The sequence below is a fragment of the Kogia breviceps genome, chromosome 4 (assembly GCF_026419965.1).
Source record: "Kogia breviceps isolate mKogBre1 chromosome 4, mKogBre1 haplotype 1, whole genome shotgun sequence".
Lineage (NCBI taxonomy): Eukaryota > Metazoa > Chordata > Mammalia > Artiodactyla > Physeteridae > Kogia > Kogia breviceps.
In genome coordinates this window covers 176070001-176092579 of record NC_081313.1, presented here as the reverse complement: position 1 = coordinate 176092579, position 22579 = coordinate 176070001, and the positions used below count along the sequence as shown (strand labels likewise).

The window sequence follows — 22579 nt, the reverse complement described above, 5'->3', positions numbered from 1 at the left end:
ACTCACCTCAAATGTCTTTCATGGTTTTTGTTCTGATAATCAAAACCATGGTATTCCCAGCTTTTGTGTAAAATGGACAATGAGGAAGCACTCCTTTTGAATCTTACTACATTCTGTTCACTGGATATTTTTTCTCCATAAATATCTTGTGAAGCGACTAATTCATTAGTTTTAAGTTGAGTCTCAAAACCTGAAACAAAAAAATAAAGGCATCATGAGAGAAGGACTTCTGGCAGTGTGGCTGGTTCAGGACTTTCCCAATAAGCACAGGGTCAAAATGGCAAAGTAACTAAGAAATAATCCCACGAAGACTGAGACTGATGGTAACATAAATAGGGTATTCCTAGGGGAGCAAAACAAAAAGGAACTGGGTAAAACGAGCATGACCGAATACTACATTACAAGGAGGAAATATGGGCTTTCCCAAGAACAAGGAAAGTGTGAGAGGACTGATGAAAAGTCAAAATAGTAATTGAAGGTATCTGTGGAAGATCAGCTTCCTCAGACACAGCAAAGTTTCACTTTGCTTTTATTTGATTTTTCCAAATGTAATATCCCCCAACCAAGTCAGTTTCTCCCAAGGACTCTTGCCTTCCTGATGCTCCCCCTGGGTGGGTCCTCTCTCTGCTATCTCCAGGTCCTCCTCTTGTTTCCACTGCGAGATCAGATAGGGTGTGTGTAGTGGATACCCTGTTCATGTGGAAAGGTATATCATAAGGGAAAACAATGAGGAACCATAACCATTTCCATGAGACAGGGAAAAAACTTTGCTCTTCTGTTACTCTAAAGCAAGTAGGAGTTTAATTGCAACAAAATGTTGAATTTATTTTTTTAAGGTGGGAGGGGGTGGCGTGATGTCTAAAACTGATCTGACATTCACGCCTAAACCTCGGTATTATTAGAAACTGGTCCAACATTCACAGGCAGGACATACTGTTCTCCTGTTGAAGATAAATAATCTCAGAATACCAATCTCAGACAAGGTTACTCTGAGACCATGATAAGATGAAACAAAATAAGGCTACTTCATAATTTAGCCTAGGGACAGACAAAAAAAGTCACTGTGCCATCCACAAAATACTAAGAGAATTTCCCCTGCATCCAGATTTCTGTCAGCATCCAATCTAAAGTAAACACCTATGGACTGGGTTGAATGGTGCCCCTCAAAATTCACGTCCATATATACACTACTATGTATAAAATAGACAACTAATGAGAACCTACTGTATAGCACAGGGAACTCTACTCAATGATCTGTGGTGACCTAAATGGGAAGGAAATCTAAAAAAGAGTGGAAATATGTATACGTATAACTGACTCACTTTGCTGTACAGCAGAAAGTAACACAACATTGTAAAGCAACTATACTCCAATAAAAATAAATAAATAAATAAATAAATAAATGACAGCATAATATTTTAAAAAATTCATGTCCAAACAGATCAATGGAACAGAATAGAGTCCATAGATAAGCCCATATAAATATAGTCAACTTATATTTGACAAAGGTGCAAAGGCAATACAATGGAGAAAAATATAGTCTTTCCAACAAACGGTGCTAAAACAACTACTAGACATCAACATACATTAAAAAAAAAAAGAATCTTGACACAGACCTTACACTCTTGCAAAAATTAACTCAAAATACAGGGGGAGGCATCCAAAGCTTCACGACAACTTGGGGCCCCATCAATAGGGAGTAAAAAATTAGCTCAAAATAAATCACAGATCTAAATGTAAAACGTAAAACTATAGAACTCCTAGAAGATAACATAGGAAAAAATGTAGGTGACCTAAGATTTGGCAATGACTTGTTAGATAGGTGAAAATTAATCAGGGGGAACTTCACTAATATGGAGTTGAGAGGCCGGAAAGGGAAGCTTTCATGCAGTTCCACGGGACATCAATTATAGGAAGAGGGCTTCCCTGGTGGTGCAGTGGTTAAGAATCCACCTCCCAATGCAGGGGTCACCAGTTCGAGCCCTGGTCCGGGATGATCCCACTTGCCGCGGAGCAACTAAGCCCATGAGCCACAACTACTGAGCCTGCACTCTAGAGCCCGTGAACCACAACTACTGAGCCCACATGCCACAACTACTGAAGTCCACATGCCACAACTACTGAAGTCCACGTGCCTAGAGCCCATGCTCCACAACAAGAAGCCATCAAAATGAGAAGCCCACGCACCGCAACGAAGAGTAGCTCCTGCTCACTGCAACTAGAGAAAGCCCATGCACAGCAACAAAGACTCAATGCAGCCAAAAATAAATAAATAAATAAATTTATAAAAAACAAATTACAGGAAGAATTGTCAATTACAGACTCCAACAAAAGAATCATCAACAAGAATCACCAGTTATAATCCTGACAGGAAAAGATGTACATTGCATCCCCTATAAGAAATCAACTACCCTAGCAACTAAGCCAATATGAAACCATCATCACCCTGAACCCTCATTTTTCTCCAATAGACTTTCATCCAAAACAACCTCTCCCAATTTCCTCCTTTTTCTCTATAAAATTATGTTCTTCTCCCTTGTTTTTTTGGAATTGCCTATGGCTTTTGTTATAGTTTTCTTGTCCTAAATTGCAATTCTTCTGCTATGCCCAAATAAACCATTTTTGTTGGTAAAATAACTATCTTATTTTTTTTTTTTTTTTTTTTTTTTTTTTTGTGGTATGCGGGCCTCACTGTTGTGGCCTCTCCCGTTGCGGAGCACAGGCTCCGGACGCTCAGGCTCAGCGGCCATGGCTCACGGGCCCAGCGGCTCCGCGGCATGTGGGATCTTCCCGGACCAGGGCACGAACCCGTGTCCCCTGCATCAGCAGGCGGATTCTCAACCACTGCGCCACCAGGGAAGCCCAATCTTATTTTTAAGGTCAACAGATAATGACCTGAAAGACACAATTCATGAAAGAAAGAATTGACAAGTTGGACTTCATTAAAATTAAAAACTTTTGCTCTGAGAAAAAACTGCCAAGAGAATAAAAAGCCACAGGCTAGAAGAAATTATCTGCAAAAGACATATCTGATAAAGAAGTGTTATCCAAAATATACACAGAATTCTTAAAACTCAACAATAAAGAAAACAACCTGATTTTAAAAATGGGCCAAAAACCTTAACAGATACCTCATCAAGGAAGATACACAGATGGCAAATAAGCATATGAAAAGATGTTCCACATCATATGTCATCAGGAAAATGCAAATCAAAACAATGAGATACCACTATACACCTATAAGAATGGCCAAAATCCAGAACACTGACAACAAAGAATTTTGAGAGTGTGGAGCTGGTGGGAATGCAAAATGGTACAGCCACTTTGGAATACAGCTTGGCAGTTTCTTACAAAACCAAACATACTCTTAACCATACAGACAGGCAATTGCACTCCCTGGAATTTACCCAAAGGAGTTAAAAACATGTCTACACAAAAACCTGCATGTGGATGTTTACAGCAGCTTTATTCATAATTGCCAAAACCTGGAAGCAATCAAAATGTTCTTCAGTGGGTGAATGGATAAACAGACTGTGGTACATCCAGACAATAAAATATTAATCAGCACTAAAAAGAAATGAACTATCCAGCCATGAAAAGAGGTGGGAAAACCTTAAATGCATATTACTAAGTGAAAGAAGCCAGTCTGAAAAGGCTATATATATATACTGTGTGATTCCAACTACATGACATTCTGGAAAAGGCAAAACTATGGAGACAGTAAAAAGATAAGTGGTTGCCAGGAGTTGTGGGGAAGGAGAGATAAATTGAGGTGGAGGGGATACAGGATTTTTAAGGGTACTGGAGCTACTTTATGATACTATAATGGTGCATTATGTCATTATATATTTGTCCAAACCTTAAAATGTACACCAAAAATGAACACTAATATAAACTCTGGACTTAGGGTGATAATGATGTGTCAGTGTAGGTTCATCAACTGTAACAAATATACCACTCTGGTAGGAAGGCTGTGAGTGTATGGGGACAGGGGGTATATGGGAAATATCTATCTGTACCTGTCACTCAATTTTGCTGTGAACCTATAAACTGCTCTAAGAAAAATAAAGTATACTGAGAAAAAAATCCCTGTCCTCCCAGAATTTCAGAATGTCACTTTATTTGGAAATAGGGTCTTTGCAGATATAATCAAGTTAAGATAAGTTATATTGGATTAGGGTAGGCCCTAAATGCAATGACTGGCATCCTTACAAGACAGAAAGACTTAGAGACAGAGGACAAAGGCCGTGTGAAGATGGAGGCAGAGATCAGAGTGATGCAGCTGCAAGCCAAGGATTGTTGGCAACCACCAATAGCTAGGAAGGGGACAAGGAGGGATTTCTCCTGAGCCTTCGGAAGGAACATGACACCCTGATTTCAGACTTCCAACCTCCAGAAATTTAAAAGAATAAGGTTCTGTTGTTCTTAGCCACCCAGTTTGTGGTGCTTTGTTATGAAAGGCCTAGGAAACCAATACAGCCTGCTTCCATAGACCTACCCCCAAGTCATTCAACCTAAGTACACAAATCCCAAATTTACTTTCTAACACCTTCTTTCTGAGACACGCCATGGCTCCCCCATGGCATGTGTTCTCCCTCACTGCTCCAAGTAATAAACCCAACTTGCTTAACTGGTGGTCTCTGGGTACAGGGCATTAACAGCAGTAAAATTCTCAAAAGGTCCCAAACCATCAATTTTCCCCCTGTGCCCCAAAGTGACCCCTGAAGTCTGTGCCCACAATTTCTACACTTAATAAGCCTTGAGGCTTCCAATCACAAGAAAAAGAGAAATTCAGTTCAATACACACGTTTATTTTCTTTCTTTTTTATGTTAATTTCATATTTATCTTCTTGCCCATTACATCTAAACTTTTTTTTTTTTTTTTTGTGGTACGCGCGCCTCTCACTGTTGTGGCCTCTCCCATTGCGGAGCGCAGGCTCCGGACGCGCAGGCTCAGCGGCCATGGCTCACGGGCCCAGATGCTCTGCAGCATGTGGCATCTTCCCGGACCGGGGCACGAACCCGTGTCCCCTGCATCGGCAGGCGGATTCTCAACCACTGCGCCACCAGGGAAGCCCCCCACCTAAGCATTTTGAATACAGTGACACCTTGTTTTTTATAGTATACATTCAAAAGGGTTTGATATAGAGTTCACTCTCAAAAAAATGTTTAATGAATGAAAGAATGATTGAAGAAAAATAAGACCAACAGCATCTTTACAACACTGGATTAAATGAAAACTCTGCATTCAGTGCTAGTGTCAGAATGGATAAGGAGATTTACACTGATTCTTTTTTTGTTGTTGTTTTATACTGGTAGACTATTTTAACAATATGCTTTGTTATTGTTTATTTTCATGGTGAAGCCACTAGACTGTAAGTTCCTTGGGGTCAGTGACCATGTCTGTCTTATTTACCAAGTTATTCCAATTCCTCAACCCAACTCCTAGAACAAAGTCAATTAGTAAGATAAAACTGTTTACTAAATGACTAAATGAAGGAATGTTGCCATCCTTACCTAATGAGGCCAGGTTCTGTAAGTTTTCCAGCATCACATCTCTGTAGAGGTTTCTCTGAGTGAGATCTAGCAAAGCCCACTCCTCCTGGGTAAAGTCCACAGCCACATCCTCAAAGACCACTGGTTCCTAAAACATTCCACATATTTTGTTCAGAAAAGTGCCAACTCCCCCAATGTGTGCAGGAGGATGAATGAGCCTGGAAATACTGAGGAATGGAGAATCAATTCATAGGAAGTTCAGAAGATTCTATTCTCCCAACATCTACCCTAGGATTCAGTCAACAGATCTTCTTCGTTCTACACAAGCATCCTGACTGATCAAATTTTCTCACAGATTTAACACTTTTGAAACAATAAATTTATCTTTCCACAGTTTGATGGTGACCAATTCCAGTCTTACAATAATCCAAAACATCCAGAGGATATAGCAGAAATGAGAGAAATGCTCTAGAAATGAAATAATTTCCACATTGAAACCAGCAAAAATTCCTTGTTACAGAAACAATTTCACTGCTTCCTTATATCCCATCACAGCAACCAGCACAACACAAAACACTGGGTCAAATCTGGATGAGGTTTTAATGAATAAAAACACACTGAGGAACAGAGAGCTTTTCTTTTTCTTTTTTTTCTTTCCCCACAAACTTGGGGCCCAGGAGTCTGTAAGAAGCACAACATTCAACCCAGGCCCACAGCTGGCCACATTTTCTTGCACTCAAGGCCAGGGGGCTGTAAACTATACAACATGAGCTAAATTCAGCCTATCATCTATTTATGTAAGTAAAGTTTTATTGGAACACAATAAAACATTTGTTTAGACACTGTATATGGCTGCTTTCACACTAAAATGGCAGAACTGAGTAAAACAGAAACTCTATGGCCTTCAAAGCCTAAAATGCTTACTTAACTATGTGGCCCAACGCAGGAACAGGATGCTGACTCCTGCTCTAAACAATTAGGAGATCGATGGCCCAGTGGAACTGAAATATTCTTTTGGAGAATTATTAGCTCTTACTTACCTGTGTCATATTTTTCTGTAACACAGCAGCTGTTCTTTCTTCCTCCATGTTCCCTTCATAAAGAAAGACAGAGTATTGAGAAGTTAGAGCTGAGGCAGGAGAAAGAAGACACGATAATCTGGGTCTCCCCACAATTTCCATAATCAAGACTGTGGATTTTGCAGCACATCTGTTAGGAGTGATCACTCCCCTCACAACACACACACACAGACATACATAGCCCCAAGACACCCAGGCAAACACACATCAATCTTGTAAGAAAATAGAGGGGGGGAAAAAAAAGAAGAAGTTAAAGCAATCTTATCTCCTCTAGAGCTATAAAATAGTCCTCTGGTTCTTGTAGATCATAAAAAAAAAAAAAAAACAGGTTAAGAGTCCTATTTTGTAAGCAAGTTAACTGTAGTCTAAAAAAATTTAGCTATCAATTTGACAATAATGAAAACATAAGAAAAAAATCAGAGAACACCTTCAATAGTAAGAATATACACACCATCTCAAATCCAGGAAAGTGTGACCTGTATGCCAGACTTCCGGGGGTTCCACTCCCAATATTTATTTCTGTACCACTTGGCAGGCTAACATGTATTACTGCTCAGCCCCTGACTACTAGACCCTCTCCCACAAGGGCTGCAGGGTCCCCAAAACCTGTTTTTTGGGAAAGAGCATCAACTGACTGAATTCCACATGCAGGTGGCAGATAAGACTTCTCCTACTCAGTTGTGCAGGAATTGTACAGGAGGTACCGCAGCAGCAGAACAAGAACACTCAGAGTGAAGTTAGCAGTGTGTCATCTCTCACAGTGATATCTGTAGCACTACTGCACAAATTTCAAATAACGAAAATGCAACAGTTTCTTCCACTGCCGTGGATGAAGTATGTATTTTAAAGCCAATACAAACTGTAACATTCTTCACTAACATGTTCCATTTGAGCAACCAAGATATGAGAATGACTTGGCAAAGAGATGCCCATACCTCTGCAAAAAGATTATTCATAGAAACTCTGCAAATCAGATACTATCACAACCAGTTTATAGTTGAAGAATCTTGGAGTCACTTAACTATGTGCTCAATGCTACCCAATTAGAAAGCTGCTGAGGAGCTGCGTGTATGCAGGTGTATTTACCTTCAAAGCCTAAATGCCCAATGAATGTATTTCTGAACATATACCTTACAATTTGTCAGTGAGGCCCTTATGCCCTAACATTACCAGGGTCTGGCCTAGAACCCTGCTGGGCACACTATGGAGAGTAGACAAATGAAGTATTCTATTCAAGTGTTTTATCTTCGAGCTCCTTCTCTTGACTAAGCCCTACGTCTTCAGCAAGGATGCTTCCCTTAAGGCCCTTACCTCCTGCTCCTTCATCTCATATTTATTTAGGTAATAGTCACCCTGTCCTACTACATGCAGTCACAGGAGACACAGCACTGAACAAAACAGAAAAATCCGAAAGTGCCTGGGTCTTATAATCGTTTGAAGGAGGACCACTAAATTAACAAAATATTATCAGGTGGTGATATATGCTATATAAAAATGCATCACATTATAGGGATAAGGAGATACACACATATTTATTTTTAGCAAATCAGGACTACTTATGTGACAGGGTAGAAGCAGGAAATTAAAATAACTGTTTCAGATAACACTAGAAATCCACAGCTGGTGTGGTACATATATTTATATACAACTGACCCTTGAACAATTGCAGGGGTTGGGGCACCAACTCTCCAGCAGTGGAGAATTTGAGAATAACTCATAGTCAGCCCTCAGTATCCAAGGATTCAACCAACCACTGATCCTGTAGTATTGTAGTATTTAGTACTGAAAAAAATCTGCATATGAGTGGATGCGTGCATTTCAAACCCATGTTGCTCAAGAGTTAATTGTATTTACAAATATCATCAATTCCTATAGAAGAAAAATCAGTATCAATGGGTTAGCCATTGACTTATAAGGGCAGAAAAAGAACAGCATAAAGGTTCAGAAAAAAAATGAGTATGTGACAAAATTAACAAGTCAGAAAAGCTAAAATGGCAATACTACCCAAAGCAATCTACAGATTTAATGCCATCCCTATCAAATGACCCATGACATTACAGAACTAGAATAAATAATACTAAAAGTTATATGGAAATATAAAAGACCCAGAATTGCCAAAGCAATCTTGAGGAAAAAGAACAAAGCAAAAGGCATAACCCTCCTAGGCTTCCGACAATACTACAAAGCTACAGTAATCAAAACAGTGTGGTATTGGCACAAAAACAGACGTACAGATCAAAGGAACAGAACAGAGAGCCCAGAAATAAACCCACACGCCTATGGTCAATTAATCTTCAACAAAGGAGGCAAGAATACACAATGGGAAAAAGACAGTCTCTTCAGCAAGTGTAGCTAGGAAAGTTGGACAGCTGCATGTAAATCAATGAAATCAGAACACAACCTTGCCTGTGGAGAAAAGGGAAACCTCCTACACTGTTGGTGGGAATGTAAATTGGTACAGCCACTGTGGAGAACAGTATGGAGGTTCCTTAGAAAACTAAGTATAGAACTACCACATGATCCAGCAATCTCACTCCTGGGCATATATCTGGAGAAAACCGTAATTCAAAAAGATACATGTACCCCAAAGTTCACTGCAGCACTATTTACAATAGCCAAGACATGGATGCAACCTAAATGTCCATCAACAGAGGAGTGGATAAAGAAGATGTAGTACCTATATAAAGTAGAATATTAATCAGCCATAAAAAAGAATGAAGTAATGCCATTTGCAGCAACATGGATGGACCTAGAGACTGTCATCCTGAGTGAAGTAAGTCAGACAGAGAAAGACAAATATCATATGATATTGCTTATACATGGAATCTAAAAAAAGGTACAAATGAACTTATTTACAAAACAGAAATAGAGTCACAGATGTATAAAACAAACTTATGGTTACCAAGGGGGCAAGGAGGGAGAGGGATAAAGTGGGAGATTGGGACTGACATATACACACTACTATATATAAAACAGATAACTAATAAGGTCCTACTGTATAGCACAGGAACTCTACTCAGTACTCTGTAATGACCTATATGGGAAAAGACTCTAAAGAGTAGATATATGTATAACTGACTCACTTTGCTGTACACCTGAAACTAACACAAAATTGTAAATCAGCTATACTCCAATAAAAATTTTTTTAAAAAGAACACACCCTCTCACCATACACAAAAACAAACTGAAAATGGCTTAAAGACTTAAACATAAGATGTGACACCATAAAACTCCTAGAAGAGATCATAGGCAAAGCATTTTCCAATATAAATTGTACGAATGTTTTCTTAGGTCAGTCTCCCAAGGCAACAGAAATAAAAACAAAAGTAAATGGGACCTAATCAAACTTACAAGCTTTTGCACAGCAAAGGAAACCATAAACAAAACGAAAAGACAACCTATGGAATGGGAGAAAATATTTACAAATAATGCAACCAGCAAGGCTTAATTTAAAAAATACACAAACAGCTCATACAACTCAACAACAAAAAAACAAACAACCCAATCAAAAAAATGGGCAGAAGGACTTCCCTGGCAGTCCAGTGGTTAAGACTCCATGCTTCCAATGCAGGAGGCACGGGTTTGATCCCTGGTCAGAGAACTAAGATCCCACATGCCACACAGCCAAAAAAAAAAAGGCAGAAGACCTGAATAGACATTTCTCCAAAGACATACAGATGGCAAATAGGCACATGAAAAGATGCTCAACAATGCTACCTGTTAGAGAAATGCAAATCAAAACTATAATGAGGTACCCCACTTCACATTGATCAGAATGGCCACCATTAAAAAGTCTACAGATAACAAGCACTGGAGAGGGTGTGGAGAAAAGGGAACCCTCCTACACTGTTAGTGGGAATGTAAGTTGGTGCAGCCACTATGGAAAACAGTATGAAGGTTCCTCAAAAAACTAAAAATAGAATTAACATATGACCCAGCAATCCCATTCCTGGGCATATACCCAGAGAAAACTATAACTCAAAAAGATACATGCACCCCTAGTTCAAAGCAGCACTATTCACAACAGCCAAGACATGGAAACAATCGAAATGTCCATGAACAGATGAATGGATAAAGAAGATGTAGTACATATATACAGTGGAATACTACTCAGCCATAAAAAAGAGAAAGGAATAATGCTATCTGCAGCAACATGGATGCAACTAGAAATTATCATACTAAGTAAAGTAAGTCAGAAAGAGAAAGACAAATACCATATGATATCACTTATGTGTGGATCTAAAATATGGCACAAATGAAACTATCTACAAAACAGAAACAGACTCACAGATATAAAGAACAGATTTGTGTTTACCAAGGGGGAGAGAGGGCGGGAGAGGGATAGACTAGGCGTTTGGGGTTAGCAGATGCAAACTATTACATATAGAATGGATAAACCACAAGATCCTATTGTATAGCACAGAGAACTATATTCAATATCCTGGAATAAACCATAATGGAAAAGAATATAAAAAAAGAATGTATATATGTGTATAACTGAGTCATTTTGCTGTACAGCAGAAATTAACACAACATTGTAAATCAACTATACTTCAATTAAAAAAATAATAAAGTGACAAAAATGTTTTAAAAATTAAAAAATATAGGGACTTCCCTGGCGGTCCAGTGGTTAAGACTCTGCGCTTCCAACGCAGGGGGCACGGGTTCGATCCCTGGTCAGGGAGCTAAGATCCCGCATGCTGCAGGACCAAAAAATAAAACAAAATAAAATAAATAAATGAATATAAACACAAAACCTGTTTACATCCAGTCATTAAAGAAAAAAATTAGCAGTTTAGAACATACCTACAAAGGAAACAAGTTGCAGATTGTTTTACAGACAGGTTCACCAAGTAAGTAAAGGATTCATAGTTCCATTTTTTGGAGGGGTGGGGGGGGTGTGCTGTTTTCCTGTGTATTTCCAAGACCAGAAAAGTACTCAAAACTCAAATATATGTGTATACACACACACACACACACACACACACACAAATATATGAAAGATCTCATTCATATACACAAGGGCAAAAAATATTAGTACAGTCCAGAAATGAATAATGAAGATAATAATCACAAACTAATTTCATTTCCTACTAGGAATGAAGTGTGGTTAAAATGATTAACATAATTAAAATGATTAATATAATTCACATTAATAGAAAAAGATCATATGACTCATCCCCTTCAATACAAAATAGTGACTGATCTCTATCAATATGCATTGATGATAATAATTTAACCCACTAGGACTAGAGGGAAATAGGCTTTAATTAGAATATATATATATTATTTACAAACACCTACAGCAAACATCCTATTTAATGGTGAAATGGCAGAATAATTCCCTCTGGGATCAGGAACAAGCCAAGGATGCAACTTAAATGCCATTCTACATTGAACTGAAAGTCCTGGCAAACGCACTAAATAAATAAAAAGAATATAAGGTACAGAGAATAAAAAAGGAAACGCTGAAACTGACACATGATCACACTTTCGGTGTGAAATCCAAAAAGAATCTACAGATAAATGACTAACATTTAGAGCTGCAACTGGCAAGGGGGGTTAAAAAGATACTAAGTAATCAGTTCACTTTTATGCAGCTGAATATAATGTAGCAAACTGATGCCCACAGGAAGAGAAAAAAAAAATCACAGGTTAAAAATAATATCTCTCGCACCAGGAAGAGAGGTGGGGACGGAGTCAGGCAAATGTCACCCCATTCTCACAGAACAAGCTGAAATCCACAGACCTGCGCAGAGACGAGGTTGAGACTCTCGTCCCCGTGACCCGAATGGCAGGGATGCTTTTCCTTTCTGGAAAGAGAGCAGAGGATGATTTTGGAGGCCGATTAAATACGAGGATGGCTCTCCAACTCTCGCCAGCAGCAGACTCACCGCGACTGCTGAACCCTCACAGAGTTCCTGATTCAGTGAGTTTGGTACCAGCCGCGGCTGCTGGAGGCCCTGGGCGCGGGTGTCCCAGCGTGGAGCAGTGGGCACAGCCCAAGCGGCCGCCTTTTGGCCTCTGACCCCAAGTCCAAGCTCTCCACCTCCCCCGCACCACACTTGGGGCGTGCTGGGCTGAACCAGGTAGGACGCGGACCGAGGCAAAAATTCACAACAGATCTAGACTGGGCTGCAAGGGGACATGGCTGCCGACTTGCGCACGCGCAGAAGTGCACGGCTGCTTCCGGTTTCTGCGCCACGCACAGCGTCAGGGGCCGGCCCTCGGGAGATGGGAAATTTGGGTTAGGAGGGGCGGTGGCAGTTTCCAGCCGCAAGTGGAGAAGAATTGCTAGTTTCCTTCCACGGAGAGACGCGACTGGGTCTTGGGGCCAGGTCAACCTAAGACATGGGGTTGGAGAGGGCCTGGAGCGGGACCAGGCTATGGGCGGGGCTTGGTTGACTAGGCCTGTGGGGCGGGGCGCGACCAGGCCTAGGGGCGTGGCTTAGTTGAATATTCCAAAGAGCTGAGTTTAGGGTGGGATCAGGTCGAGGGGTGGGACTGTAGCAAGAGGAGGTGCCACAGTCAGTCTGGTGATTTGGGGCACTTTGAGACAAGATGATGTCCTCATCCCTGGGGACCACTGTAGCAGGTTAACTAGCCAATAAGGCAGAAATGGCAAGCCAAGACCGGTCTCCGAAGCACGGTTAGGGGAGGCATCTTTATCCACAGCCAGCACGCCTCTGCTGTGACGGATAGCATCATTCTAGCTGCTCCCCAGAGGGATATTGAGACCCCCCCCCCCCAACCCTTGGGCTGGCCCAACTAAAACACTGCTTAAAGTAACTAAAGTCAAGGAAGTTTATATCCTTGCCTCCCTAGGAGCCCAAAGGAGGTTACTTACCCTACTAAAAGAATACTCCAAACCACGAGATGGGCGTTGGGCCCTGCTTAAGGGAGCTTCTCACCAGGAGGACACCTAGAGAAGAGGTAGGAGCCCAAACTCGGGGAGATGAGAAGTGATGAAGTGGAGGATCCTGGAAAAAAAAGGTCTGGTGCCCTCTACTGGAGAAAAAAAATGCAGCACGGTGTCCCACAATAGGAATACTGTGTAGAAACTGAGGTACTTTATCCTCTGCTTTGCCAGTGACCATCCAAAAAGTAACAAAAGACAAAAAGGGCAAAAGGAGAAGGCCAAAAAAAGAGGGGCTGATTCTCTCTTAAAGGAGGAAATACACATCATCTCTCTCCTTAAGGACCTCCCCGCAAGAAGCACTCCCCCTTCACCCCAGGAAGTGAATGCATTGGGAGGAGGATGAGTTAAACGGGCAATTACCTGCTTAACTATTAAAATTGGCCCACTTTTGCTAAGAGATGCTTCTGTCCTGGTTGTTCCTCCCAGACTCTCCCTTTTCCCATTATTGGAATGGACCTCCTCCATCAACCTCATGAAACAAGCCTAAAGCTTTTGCTATGGTGTGTGTCACCTGGTGGGAACCAGTTAACTTTCTCCTACCCATGTGGGTGACCAATATGCCACAGTACTGGCTAAGGACAGGCGCTGAAGGATTACGGCCTGTCATAGCTGACTTACTAAAAGAAGGGGTACTGATTCCTACCATGTCACCTTTCAGTTCCCTGGTGTGGCCTGAGCCAGTATGAATATATGGAGGCCGCCTACAGACTATAGAGGGTTAAACAAGACTACTCCCTTCATTATAACATCCCTACCAAATATCATCACCTTAATGGATGACATTCAAAATAACATGGGTAAATGGTTTGAAGTTATAGATTTAGCTAAATGCATTCTATTCAGTAAAAGTTTCACAGGAGAGAGAGACAGCCTCACCTACTGCCCATGTACTTTATCCTTTGCTCCACTAAAGGCAAAGTGGAACAAACTCGAATCTGCTCTGGAGACCCAGGAAGTGGAACTAAGAACCTTGGACTTAGGAATTTCCTGGCGGTCCAGTGGTTAGGACTCCACGTTCTCACTGCTGAGGGTCAGGATTCAATCCGTGGTCCGGGAACTAAAATCTCACAGGCCGTGTGGCACAACCAAAACAAACAAACAAACAAAAAAACCAAAACCTTGTATTTTTTTTGCTGTTCAATATCTGTATTTATTTATTTATTTGTTATATAAACTGATCTTTTTTTAACTTTTTGTTTTATATTGCAGTATAGCCAATAACAATATTGTCGTAGTTTCAGGTGCACAGCAAACAACTCAACCATACCTATACATGTATCCATCCTCCCCCAGACTCCCCTCCCATCCAGGCTGCCACATAACATTGAGCAGAGTTCCCTGTGCTATACAGTAGATCCTTGTTGGTTATCCTTTTTAAATAGCAATGTGTACATGTCAATCCCAAACTCCCTAATTATCCCTTCCCTCCACCCTTCCCCTCCTGAAAAAACCTTGTATTAGACCACACCATTTGAGCGATACTCGAGACAATCAGATCCTCTACTGTTGGCTCCAAATGACCACCAACTTTTTTTTTTTTTTTTTTTTGCGGTACGCGGGCCTCTCACTGCTGTGGCCTCTCCCGTTACGGAGCACAGGCTCCGGACGCGCAGGCTCAGCGGCCGTGGCTCACGGGCCCAGCTGCTCCGCGGCATGTGGGATCTTCCAGGACCGGGGCACGAACCCGTGTCCCCTGCATCGTCAGGTGGACTCTCAACCACTGCGCCACCAGGGAAGCCCCAAATGACCACCAAGTTTAACCCCTAATCTGTGACTGGGCCTGTTCCCTGTAGTCGTAGAGCCAAATCTAGACACAGCTAAGCAGTTTTATATTCTGAAGGTGGTAGAGCAGAAAGCCTCTTACAGCATCAGAACCCAGGAGGCAATGAGAAACTCTCATGACAGGCCTCCCATCCTCTCATGTTCTGGGAGGATCACAGGGCCAACACTCAGATACACCACAGGTCAAATCTTAGCCTGCATAGTCTATGTGGATAGAGGCAAAGTCTCATGGGCACCATTTCTCCGCACCTCTAGCCCCCAATCTTTCATGTATCTAGCTAAGAATTCTTTTTAGGTACTTTTTAGGTACTGGTAGGCAGAATAGTGCCCCTTGCCAAAATTACCCATGTCCTAATCCGCAGAACCTATGAATGTTACTTTATATGGCAAAAGGGACTTTGCAGGTATGACTAAATTAAGGCTTTTTTTTTTTTTTTTTTTGCGGTATGCGGGCCTCTCACTGTTGGGGCCTCTCCCGTCGCGGAGCACAGGCTCCAGACGCGCAGGCCCAGTGGCCACGGCTCACGGGCCCAGCCGCTCCGCGGCACGTGGGATCCTCCCGGACCAGGGCACGAACCCGCGTCCCCCGCATCGGCAGGCAGACTCTCAACCACTGCGCCACCAGGGAAGCCCTAAATTAAGGCTTTTGAGATGGGGAGATTACCATGGGTTACCCAGGTGGACCCACTGTAGTCACAGGGATCCTTGTAAGTGCAAGAGGGAGGCAGGAGTCAGAGAAGGAGATGTGAAGATGGAAGCAGAGGTCAGAGTGATGTGGAACCATGACCCAAGGAGTGGAGGCAATCTCTAGAAGCTGGAGAGACAAGGAAATGAATTCTTCCCTCCAGCCTCTGGAAGAAATACAGCCCTGTGGACCCCCTGATTTTAGCCCATTGAGACCCAATTCAGATGCCTGACCTCTACAGCTGTAAGATAAAATACTTGTGTTGTTTTAAGATACTAAGTTTCTGGCAACCTGTGATAAAAAGAAATGTTCACATATTGAGGTATGGGGAAGTCATTCTGGCCTATACATGAGTTAACTTGCATTTTATGCTAACTAAAATAGCCTGTTTGTGGCCTATCAAACATACACTGTACATCTGCTGTAATTAATAAAGAAAAGTGTGCATTGACCAGAAGTAAAGAATGTCCATGCTAAAAATAAAGATTAAATTCCTCCCTTCCTGGGACGCCAATGCTGGTACTCCTTCCATACTAAAACTCCCTTCCCAGGTGCTAAGGCCATACTGACTAGCTGTGCACGTGCTGATCTGTTTTTATTAAACCTTGAAGGAATGTATCCCTGACTTTCTTGATGTTCTCTGTTCTCACAAGACATAAAGCTGTACTGAAAACCAGGCTTCTCTAGAGCAGTTTCTCAAAGTAATCTGGGAAGCTGGCTTCCAAGCTAGTCCTCAGTTTGGCTCAAATAAAACTCTTTTCTATTCCTATTGTAGATTGCTTATTGATTACTTTTGTCGACACCTATCATAGCAGCAATAGGGGACTAAGACAGATACCCTAACAAACTGTACTGATAGAGCTTGGAGCAAAATGGGTCTGTTCCTTTTAGGGAACATCTGACAAGAGTGACTGGGGCCATGACTCCCAGTAGGGTGATTCGAGGTAAATGGAGGATATGCCGCAGCCAGGCTCCCCATCCAGAGCCAAGCCAGTTAAATATTAAGCCAGGTACAGCAAGAGATGCTGACAGCCAAACACACCCTGCTTTGCCTGGCCAGCAAGAAGTCCAGGGTAATATGATTGTTCATTACCACTCACAGGGCATGTGGGATCCTAGTTCCCTGACCAGGGATCAAACCCACACCCACTGCAGTGGAAGCTCAGAGTCTTAACCACTGGACCGCCAGGAAAGTCCCATATACCAGAGTGTTTAGAACAATGTCATCATCTGTGGAAAATATACAAAATAGGCACCAAAAATAATCGGATAAGGCTAAAGGGAATAATAGTGTCCAGAAAGTGATTTTTGTCCTGTCCTTTCCAGTTCAATCTCAAGGGAGGCTGCTCCTTCCGGGAGGCTCTTTGAACTGTCTACATGTGGGCATCCACTTCAGAGGTCACTGTGGGGTGTAGAGAGAAAGTTTGTGGAATGAGACCTTGTTAGAGTTTTACTGTGTTGATTACAAATTCAACATCCTCATTTTACTGCAATTAAACTGATACTTTCTCATCTCCAGAGACCCTGGAGACCAAAATATTGAACCAATCTCATAAAAGTGTTTGTTACCCTACAGAGCTTCTGTTTGGGATGATGGAAAACTTTTGGAGGTGGATAGTGGGGGTAGCTGCACAATATTGTGAATGTACTTAATGCCACCAAGTCGTACAATTAAAAATGGTTTAAATGATTAAATTTTATGTAATGTATATTTTACTGCAATTTAAAAAAATGTTTGTTGTCCTTTGCCGTCTTACCTCATTGTTTGCTTTTGTCCCTTGAGCAGCATGTCAGCTATACACACTCTTTCTGATCTCCCAGGAGGAGCAAGGGAAGAAGCTGGAGAAAGTGGACAAAGGACTTACCCTGGGCCACTGTGCAGGGAAGCCCCAGATATTGGGAAACAGAGGCCCTATCCTTCCTGATGATTACATTTCAAAGGAAAGGCTCTCAAATCCTTAAAAACACTTCAGAGTTATAAGAGATACGTATTCACAATGGTAAACGTTTTCAGGAAATGCTCTAGGAACAAGAGGTCAGCGGCCTATCATCAAGTATTGGCTAAAACAGTAACTTTTCCTGGCAGTGTTGACCTTTTTCAGGCAAGCATTTTAATAGGGGTGGGGAGTGCTGGGGCCATTCTAGAGACACAACCTTATGTTGCTAGAAGCCATGCGAGACTTTGGTCAAGTTGCTTATTGCAGGAGTTCGGGTGGAATTGTTTTGTGCCAAGGGTTCTGTAGTCCTCACTGCCTTCTACCTTCTTCCACTACCAATTCCATATTTCCTTTGACCTCAGTTGATCATGTTCTTTGCTGAAGAAGGTGACTGAAACCTTCATTCCTAAAGGGTCTGAGCCATTAGTAGTCCCACCTGCATTGGATTGTGGAGATTTCCATTGACTTTATTCATAGGACAAGGGAATGCTAAGAGATGCCCTTGGAGACCTCCAACATCCCAGACATATACCCTCCTATTCCCGCTGTGTAGTAGCTACCCAATTTCCCCTTGGTAATCAGGATCAGACACCTCAACTGGTGCAGTAACCACCCCTCCCATCTTTGTTGATTCTTTGATGATCCCAAAGTTGCCAGGTGGCAGTCTTTACTTCCAGTTCAATAGAATTATTGTTATGCCTCCTGTTGGAAGAATTCTTCCCTTTGGAGCCAAGACCTCTAGATCAGCACAACCTATCATGGGGATGGAAGCAAAATTTTGCTAGTGGATCATTAGGGGTAATAGTAAGTGGAACCATTCCCATTTCCAGCCCTTGATTCCTAGACCCATGAATCCTGGCTGTGGGAAACACAGCACCATATATTGGAAGCTGATTTAAATTATACACCACATCCTGGAGGTCATTGCCCCAGCCCTGCAAGCCTTTGCTATCTAGCTGCCACAACTGAATCTTCAAAAGGCCATTCTAGAACAGTAAAATGATTCTCTAAATGTGTTAAAATTTGAGCATGAGCATGCTATGAAATGAGTTTCTTGGTTACAAGTGATGCTATGTGGAGTAACATGAGGGTGCCTAGGTGTTCCTCAGTTGGTGGGTTTTGGCAGAAACACTGAAGACACAGATGGCAAATTCATATGCAGAGTGAAGTGTCTACTCCACTAAGAAACAATCAGTTCCCTTTACATCACAGATGTGGTCCAATCAACCTGCCACCTGGTAAATGGCAGGAATTGTGCCATATCAGTGGCTCAGTATTGGTCTTGCTGTTGGCATACTGGGCACCCAGCCTGGGCTTTAGCAGATCAGCCTTGGTGAGTAGTAGTGTTAGTGAACCAAACTTGGGTCCACATGCCCTCGTGTAGTAAAGCCAATCTACTGACACCAGATTATGGTGAAGGAAAGTGCGGCATTTATTGCAGTGTGCAAAGCAAGGAGTCCAGGGCAGCTAGTGCTTAAAAGACCTGAACTCCTGAAGGCTTTCAAGGAAAGGATTTTATTTTATTTTATTTATTTATTTATTTTTTTTGCGGTACGCGGGCCTCTCACTGTTGTGGCCTCTCCCGTTGAGGAGCACAGGCTCCGGACACGCAGGCTCAGCAACCATGGCTCACGGGCCCAACCGTTCCGCGGCATGTGGGATCTTCCCGGACCGGGGCACGAACCCGTGTCCCCTGCATCGGCAGGCGGATTCTCAACCGCTGCGCCACCAGGGAAGCCCGAGGAAAGGATTTTAAAGACAAGTTTAGGAAGGGGGATTGTTGGGTGTGTGATCAGCTGGTGTACATTCTTCTGATTGATTGGTGGTGAGGTAATCGGGAGTCAACATCATCGACCTTCTGGTTCCAACCGATCTGGGGTCTATGTGCTTGTGGGCAGCATACACTTAACTTCTTCCACCTGGTGGGGGCTTCAGTCTCTGCAAAACAGCTCAAAGGACGTGGCTCAGAATATTATCTAGAGCCCTTGAGGAGGAACTAAACGTTCTTGAATCTGTTTAATGGCTAAACTATTATTGTTTTGTCTTGCTCGACTGTTTTCCTTTCTTTCCGCATTTTGTCACTTCTCTCATTAAATTTATTAACTAAAGGTTTTCTACAGACAAAAGGCAGGCAGAGGACATTGGGGGGAGCAGTTCCTATTCTGGGAAGGTCCCATAGGGTCCTGCTCACTTATAGTAGTCCATATTGCTAAGCCCACTCATAACTTCCATCCCTGCCATCATGGCTACTTTGTTCAGGAGCCCACTGAGGAGACAAGAACAGCTGGAGAAGGAGCCTAATAGCCACAGAACCAGTTGTCCTATTGTCATGGTCACTCTGCCAATACGGAACAGATCCCCCACCCCAAATTTTGTTTGGATGTCAAGACTGATTCTGCAACACACACACACACCAAGAGGGTATGAAAATGTTCAGAACTTACATTACAAATGACCCTTGGCATATAAAATAGAGAACTATTAAGGACCTACTTATAGCACAGGGAACTCTACTCAATACTCTGTAATGACCTATATGGGAAAGAATCTAAAAAAGAGTGGATATATGTATGTAAATGATTCACTTCGCTGTACACCTGAAAATAACACAACACTGTAAATCAACTATACTCCAATAAATTTTTTTAAATGACCACTGGGTCAGTAAGGTGAAATAACTCTGTAAATAATGGCCATCAAATGTCAGTTTTTGAAGACACTGGAGACATACTCTCCATCATTAATTTCTCTCAGTCTTCCATGAACCTTCCTTGGAGCAATAAAAAGGTCTCGATGGTGGGACTTACTAACCAAACATATTCACATTCTCTTCTTTTCCCTCTCTTTCTCCCAACCTTGCCTGCCTCCTTGGGACCCTTAATACTCAACACGTCTTTCTCATTTCTTCACCCCCCACTAACCTTTAGATGGGAACTTTTGGCTCAATGAAGAGCCAATATTAGGTGCACACCTGAAAGATGTTGTTGTTGTTTTCGTTGTTGTTTAATCTCTCAGGCTCTGATGTCCTAATATACTAAGTTATGTGGCTTTCCTTGAGGACTCTCCACTCTTGTGTCTCCAACTCACTTCCCCCTTATAATTACTTCAGTTTTCTGATTTACTTTCCTCAGTACCTGATGTCTCATCTACAGAGGCAAGCTCATCTACAGATGTGGGAAAAAGAAAGATTATAGAACACTTATGAATCAATATAACAATGCCTCTGCAAATCGTGCCAGTCTCAAATGTCAAAGCACTAGAGGCAGTATGACTTATTGTTGCAGATTTCATAGTCAAGAGCTTACTCATTCCGTGTACTAGTATAATAATAATAATATCCTATTCCCTTAAAAATAAATAGTAATGAGAGTTGATATTGTTTTGTAAAACTTAAGGACTATAAATTTTATTGTGTGCCCACATTTCTTGTGGCCCCTAAACCAAATGCCATTCTGGCTTCTTTACCTCTGAAATCAACATACTTCACAGTAGCAGGTCTCTCTTCAGCTTTCTCCATTATTCCTTTACATCCTGACTCCTAATACCGTTTCAGTTTCATGAGACCATACAATACACCTGGACTGTGATGCCACAAGTCTTCACTAAAAGCCCCTAATACTTCTTCCAGTTTCTCAGCCATAATCTCCAAGATTTTCGACCTCCCTATCCTTCTACTTTGATTCTACGTGTACTCACCTGATCTAACCTCCTCTCAAGAGGAATCTCTTCATCTCTGGGAAACGTTGCTGTCTAAAGCCATAAAGTTTCTGGGAATTCCCTGGCGGTCCAATGGTTAGGGCTCCACGCTTTCACTGGCAGGGCCAGGGTTCTATCCCTGGTGGGGGAATTAAGTTTCCCAAGCTGCAGCGGCCACAAATAAATAAATAATAAAGATGTAAACTTTCTGAGGATAAATTACAATTAAATCAGATTTAGTAGGTTCATTATATAGTTCATGACCCTAACGCTGGGAAACAAGTCCCTCACACCAGAGTCAATAACAGCCATTAAAAATTCCCTTTCCTTTTACTGAAAGACAACTTATAAGATTCCTAAAACTTATTGTAGACTGTGCATTGCCACATTAACTATTTGCCTCCTTCTATGACATGATTATTAACACCCGTGAATCTCTGCCGTGGGAGGTCACTGCACCGTTAGCCTTTGACTGACTCCAGGCTAATACTGAGAACTCCACATTTCTTGGTCTCCCAAATTACAATAAGCTGTTTTCTTTATCTGTCGGTAGCTAAAATGGATCGTCAAGCTCACAAACATAATGGAAACCAGAGTCCAACTGGGTATCACAGTCACTCTCGCAACTCAGTGGGTAAAGAAACTCCCCATTGCTTCACGACAGGAGCCTCAGCCACATAGTTAGCAGAAGCCATCTTAGATTTAAACTTAGGGTCACCTCTTCACCTCCAGGTCAGAGGCCCCAGACTGAGATGCAGAAGCATTTGCTCTCTCTCGCCCCAACTGCAGTTTGCAGCTCTCTTCCCAGGTAAGGGGAATCACAGAGAGGAAGCTAAACTATACTGAAAAAATGAATGGTGCACAGTGAATTTATGTTGCCATGTGAAAAGGTCAAGTACATCTAGGCGGTAACTGTATACATATCTCCGTGGGGAAAGTCCAGCAAGAGTTGTGTAATGACAGGTATGATGCATTCAACTATGCA

At 42.0% G+C, this 22579-nt stretch overlaps 1 protein-coding gene across 5 annotated transcripts in view; it reads right to left on the bottom strand.

The window, feature by feature from the left end:
* ZNF699 (zinc finger protein 699) overlaps positions 1-22579 on the bottom strand; it is a 98593-nt gene that overhangs the window by 5593 nt on the left and 70421 nt on the right. Inside the window, exons 1-5 of one of the 5 annotated variants that reach the window (XM_059060866.2) lie at positions 13423-13476; positions 12325-12388; positions 6537-6589; positions 5518-5644; positions 7-190 (exon numbers count right to left, since the gene is read on the bottom strand). In XM_059060866.2, coding sequence (XP_058916849.1) covers positions 7-190; positions 5518-5644; positions 6537-6584 — 359 coding nt within the window. In that variant the 5' untranslated portion in view covers positions 6585-6589; positions 12325-12388; positions 13423-13476. Of the gene's footprint in view, positions 1-6; positions 191-591; positions 691-5517; positions 5645-6536; positions 8044-12324; positions 12389-13422; positions 13477-22579 lie in introns of those variants that run through there. The other 4 variants (XM_067032848.1, XM_067032849.1, XM_067032847.1 and 1 more) reach the window with 4 other exon arrangements.